Source organism: Pinus tabuliformis, chromosome 9, assembly GCF_031772625.1.
Source record: "Pinus tabuliformis cultivar Carrire ecotype Pingquan chromosome 9, CPIR1, whole genome shotgun sequence".
NCBI classification, from domain to species: domain Eukaryota; kingdom Viridiplantae; phylum Streptophyta; class Pinopsida; order Pinales; family Pinaceae; genus Pinus; species Pinus tabuliformis.
This window is the reverse complement of record NC_142307.1, coordinates 769,820,475-769,825,821: the sequence shown is the minus strand read 5'-3', so window position 1 is coordinate 769,825,821 and position 5,347 is coordinate 769,820,475. Positions and strand designations below refer to the sequence as shown.

The 5,347-nt window shown below is 40.8% G+C and overlaps 1 protein-coding gene across 1 annotated transcript; it reads left to right on the top strand.

Moving 5' to 3' along the window:
• Nucleotides 1-3,680: 3,680 nt before the first annotated feature.
• On the top strand, nucleotides 3,681-4,637 carry LOC149150996 (uncharacterized). Its single transcript, XM_089443023.1, has one exon. It carries the CDS (start codon nucleotides 3,681-3,683, stop codon nucleotides 4,635-4,637), a length of 957 nt encoding a protein of 318 aa, XP_089299149.1.
• Nucleotides 4,638-5,347: the final 710 nt, after the last annotated feature.

Below are 5,347 nucleotides of genomic sequence, written 5' to 3'. Positions count from 1 at the left end.
GATAGGGTCAATAGAGAGCCTTTGTGGAGTTAAAAAGGAAGATTAGTCAAGCATTGTTCTACCATTGCTGACCTTGCAATAGCCCTTTGAAGTAGAGACAAATACGAGTGGGTACGTTAAGAGAGAGGTCTTGATGCAGGGAGAAATTCCTATATGCAACCATTCTAAAGTATTTCATGGGGTAGTTCTTAACTACCTTGCATATGACAATGAGCTCTATGCCATGGTGCAAGATGTGAAGAAATAGAAGCATTATCTAATGGAAAAGAAGAAAGTAATCAAACCAAATCATCAATCGCTACAGTATCTATAGGCCTAGGGTATACTATAACAAACTAGGCATTACAAGTGGATAGACTTGATTTACTAATGTATATTTAATACAAATAGTTACATAAAAATAAAAAATAATATATATATATATATAGAGAGAGAGAGAGAGAGAGAGAGAGAGAGAGAGAGAGAGAGAGAGAGTTATTAGTTATTAGTTATAATTATAATTATATATCTTCATCTATATTTCAATTAGAATTCACCAAATTAACTTCTAAATATATTTAACCATACTTATAAATACATTAATAAATATAAAGTACAACACATATATAAAATATCATGAAAATAGATAGACAAAATATTAAAAATAAGATATTTTTATCAAAACACATAACAATAACAACTATAAGTTAATCTAAAATTACAATTCTAAACATATTTGAAAAATTACAATCTTTAAATTATAAAACTATAATTAAATGAAATGTTAAAGTAAATTAGCCCCTAGGGCTTTGGATGGATAGTGAATGGGTGCACTATTAAGGCACTCCTTGTGATAGGTCACTGGTTCAAACCCCCATGACTGCTAACCTACCAACAAAAATAAAATGTTAAAATAAATTAAGTGATTCAATATTATTTTGCATTTAAAATTTAACCTATTATCATTAATACAATATTTAATAATATTATAAAAAATATCTAAACCTCAATATTAATAAATTATATTAAAATTAATACTTTATTTTTCCTTCACCTTTCTTATAGCATTTTTTTGGAAATTATGAGAATATATATATATATATATATTATTTTTAATAATTTTAAAAAAATTAATATAAATTATAATGAAAAAGATATAATTTTTTTAATAATTTTTTTTTCTGAAATTAAATAATTGTGTAGCTTTCATTTTAAATTTTATGTTTTTGTTATAATTAATGTCATTTTTAATTTATGATAATTTTTTGTTGGTTAATAAATTTCTTAATATCTTTGATTTATATAGTAAAATTTGTAATCATTTTATTATAAACAATAATTTTTGAAGATATATATCTTCCGGAGCTCCCGGAAGGCGACAATGGTGACTTTAGTTTTTAGTGCAGGTTAGAGGGTGTTTTTACGGTTGACAGTCATGGTGGGATAGGGTTTTTAGCCATCCCTTCTTCACATCTCACGGGTGCACAGGGTTTGGCCTGCACCCAGCTCCGTTATCTATGGTTTTTTCGTTGTTTTTTGTTTCCGGTTGCTTTTTGGGAGTCTGGGTTTTTGGGTTACAAACTATTGGTTTCTTCTCACCGTGGAGCTTTTTTTTCTTCACTCTTGTGCGGTTTCCGGCCCCCTCACAGCTATTTTAGGTTTCCTCCTATCCGTAGGTGGTTTTTGAACCGGTGAAAATGATATTTGCTTCCCCTAGATGGTTTTTGGTCCCCCACCGACCTCCCCACTGGCAACTGTCAGCTTGTTTACTTGTCGGTTATGGAGGCAAACGTTTTCTCCGCGGTTTCTTCAGAACAACTGCCATTATGGCCTCAGACCGGAACCTCTGTGGACGATTTTCTTACTTATGAGCGAGATCTGGCTTTGGAAGTAGAAACCCTTCCCCCTCTCTCTCATCAGCACATACCTTCCATTTTGGTTGCTCCTGAAGTTGCGGCGATTTGTGATTTGTGGGTCCTCATCAGCCAATGGTACCCTTCTCATAGGCTTGGTGCGGCAGTGTGACTGATACACAGTTTCTTGAGCCAGGCACAGGTCCACTTCCTGAGGGGAATGCATTAAATAAACCCTTGGTTGGGTCCTTACTTGCATCTAACAACAAAGCATCATTTCCTTCAGTGCCACAAGACCAGGGAACCCCCCCTCAGGGCAATTTCATGGACATTGGCATCATCTCTGGGTTTTTCGACAATTTACAAGATAAAGGAACTGGGTTGGTGAAAGATAAGGCAGCGTTTGTGGACGACCTGGAGGATAGGACAAAGGCAGCACTGAACAAGAAATTTTTAGCACCTTCTAAAAGGAAGAAGCGCCTACCCTTGTGCAGCAACGAGCTCTTCTTAAAACTTGTTGAAGAAACACCTTTTAGTGAGGCAATGGACTCGACTGAAAAGGTTCTGGTTGGACGGGTTAGTGGTAGACATTATAGTGTGGAGAGGCTGCAGAAATGGATGATGGAGGTCTGGGGACATCACCTGTCGGAACCCTCTCGTGTTCAAACTTTTGTGAGGGGTTGGTTTGCCCTCCGTTTCAAGAGCATTGCCCAAACTAATTAGGTCCTCACAACTATTTGGCACATTGACCAGGAACCTGTCCTCCTCTGTAGATGGACTCCTATGTTCAACCCAGAGACTGAAAAGGCAGGGACTGGTCCAGTATGGGTTCGGCTCTCGGGTCTTCCAGTACATTTCTGGTTGGAGCATATTTTCAAATAGATTGGGGACGCCATGGGCACATTCCTTACATATGATGATTCATACATCACCACAGGAAAATTGGCTTATGCCAGAATCTTAGTTCACTTGGACCTCTCTGGTGGACTCCCGGAATACATCAATATTCAATGGAGGAACTCGACTCGGAGATAAATGCTTGACTATGAAGGGGTTCCCTTCAGATGTAGGCATTGCCACAAAGTGGGACACCTTTTCAAAGATTTCCCACTGAACAAATGGAATTGCGGGCATGCTATGCGGAATTTTCCACAGGTTTCACCGGTTTAGGATGCTCTATCACAGGGAGACCCTACCAGAGTTGAATTGCCTCGAGTCACCGAGGAATTTCACTGCACTTCTACTCCACACTCTGGGGGCACCGACACTTTTTCGAGCCGGGTCAGTGTTCAACGGAGCTGGCCAAGAACACTCCGAGGAAGCGTGGTCGACTGCCACTTCCCCCCCCCCCCCCCCCCCACCCACCGGTTCCTTGCTCGGCAGTGATGGCCTCAGGAGATTTCGTTTCCTCAGGTATGCTTTCCTCTCACTTGCCCTCCTCAAATTGCTTGTCTGATATTCATAATGTAATATTCGAACAGTTATTGAGTATGGGTATTGATTTTCATCTGGAGTCCCCTATTACCAGCATTTGTGCCATCTCCTCCCCCCCCACCGCCTTTCCCCCCACTCCACTGTTCTGCTTAGTTCCCCCCCTCCGCAGACCTCAACCTCCTTGTTGGAGTCATTTGCCCCTCGATACCTCACCCGGTCTCGTTTGAGGCTTTCGTCGATGGAACAGGTTGGACTGGACATCCTCCACCATCCCTCACTTTCCAAATCTTCCCGAGGCCGTCCTTCTAATCTAAAAATTTCATAAGCACAAGCGGATGTTGACATTTCTTTGAGAAAGCAATCCACTATCACTGGGGTTCTTAGAGCAAGAACGACCCTTCCCGAACCCCCTCCATGAAGATCCTATCCTTCAATTGCAGAGGACTTGCTAGACCCGAGAAAAAACTAGCACTCTGTTGGCTTTTCTCTGCCAACTCTTTGGATATCGTTTTCCTCCAGGAGACCTTGGGACTTGCCTATGATATTGCAAGAACCCTGGAACTTTTTCTCCCAGGTTGGACATTTACAGGATTGGATGCACACGGCCATTCTGGAGGACTGATTTTGGGCATAAATAATCGATCTATTAAAGAGATCAGCTACTGGGATGGGAGAGGTTTTATTGGGGTCGATGTTCACTCTACTGAGTTGGGAACCCCTTTCAGCATTGTCAATATTTATGGTCCCTGCCAGAACTGCTCTGATTTCTGGGACCACCTTCTGGATTCGGAGAAATTCTCTGCCAAAAACTTGATTGTAGGTGGGGACCTAAATTTTTCCATTGGCTTCGCCAAATCTTGGGTTCAACGGGCTCAATCAGACTCTCTCTCAGACTACTTTCTATCTATCCTAGAACTTCACCACCTAATAGACATCCCCGTTGCAAAATTACATGCCACTTGGAGAAATAATAGGGTGGGTGATAGTGGCCTTGCTAGGAGGTTGGATTGTTTTCTATTCAAGGAACAGGTCATGGATATGGGCCACAGTATTAGACAATGGGTGGGTACTGGCGGGCTTTCGGACCACCTGCCAATTTACATGGAAATAGGAAAAGGAAGAGACAAGCCAAAGGGTCCTTTTAAGTTCAGCCCTACCTGGCTTCAGGAAGCTTCTTATATCAGCATGGTCACTGATTTTTGGAAATCAAACCCACCAGGCGCTGGAGGCTCAGCTTCGAATGGTTCTATTAGTAACTTAACGGAGCTGAAGAAATTGTCTAAAATCTGGGCCCATCATAAAAGACTACAGGATGATCATTCATTGAAACAGATTGAGAATGAACTGGAGGTTTTTGAAAAAGAGCATTGAGGAGTTTACAGATCTGAGGAGCATAAGAATCACATCACATCCCTCTTCTCAGCACGAGGTATGTTCCTAAAAGAAAAGGAAGACAAATGGAGATTGAGGAGCAGGGCCATCTGGATTCAAGAAGGAGATGCAAATACTAAATTCTTTCATAAATTTGCAAATGGGAGGAAAGCAGTCAACACTATTTGGCATATGTAAGATGAACAGGGTAGGACAACACATACTTTCCCCCAACTCACTTCTCTAGCCACCTCCCACTTTAATCAGGCCTACAGTGACCCAGGGGAGATTAACTTAGCTGAAATTATCAGGGTTGCACAACTCTTCCCTAGATATGTGGATCAAGACGAGGAGGAGGATTTGACTTAGGCAATCACTCTGGGGGAACTGGAGGATACTTTAAAGTGTTTCAGCAAGTAAAAAATCCCTAGACTTGATGGATGGTCCATATAATTTTACCTAGATTTTTTTGATTTGATTTGACCGGATTTGCTCAGAGTGGTGGAGGAAACTAGGATTTCAGGTCGGATGGAAGCTGCCATCTCATCCACTTTCATTGCTCTGATCCCAAAGGCTGACAACCCATCCACCTTTGCCAATTTTTTCCCTATTTCGCTATGTAACTGTCTGTATAACATTATTGCCAAAATTATTGCAAACAGATTGAAGCCCATTTTGTCTAAGCACATCTTGCCCGAACAATTTGCTTT

Coding starts and splice junctions, on each gene's coding strand:
- LOC149150996 (XM_089443023.1), top strand. CDS start 3,681: ATGAAGATCCTATCCTTCAATTGCAGAGGACTTGCTAGACCCGAGAAA.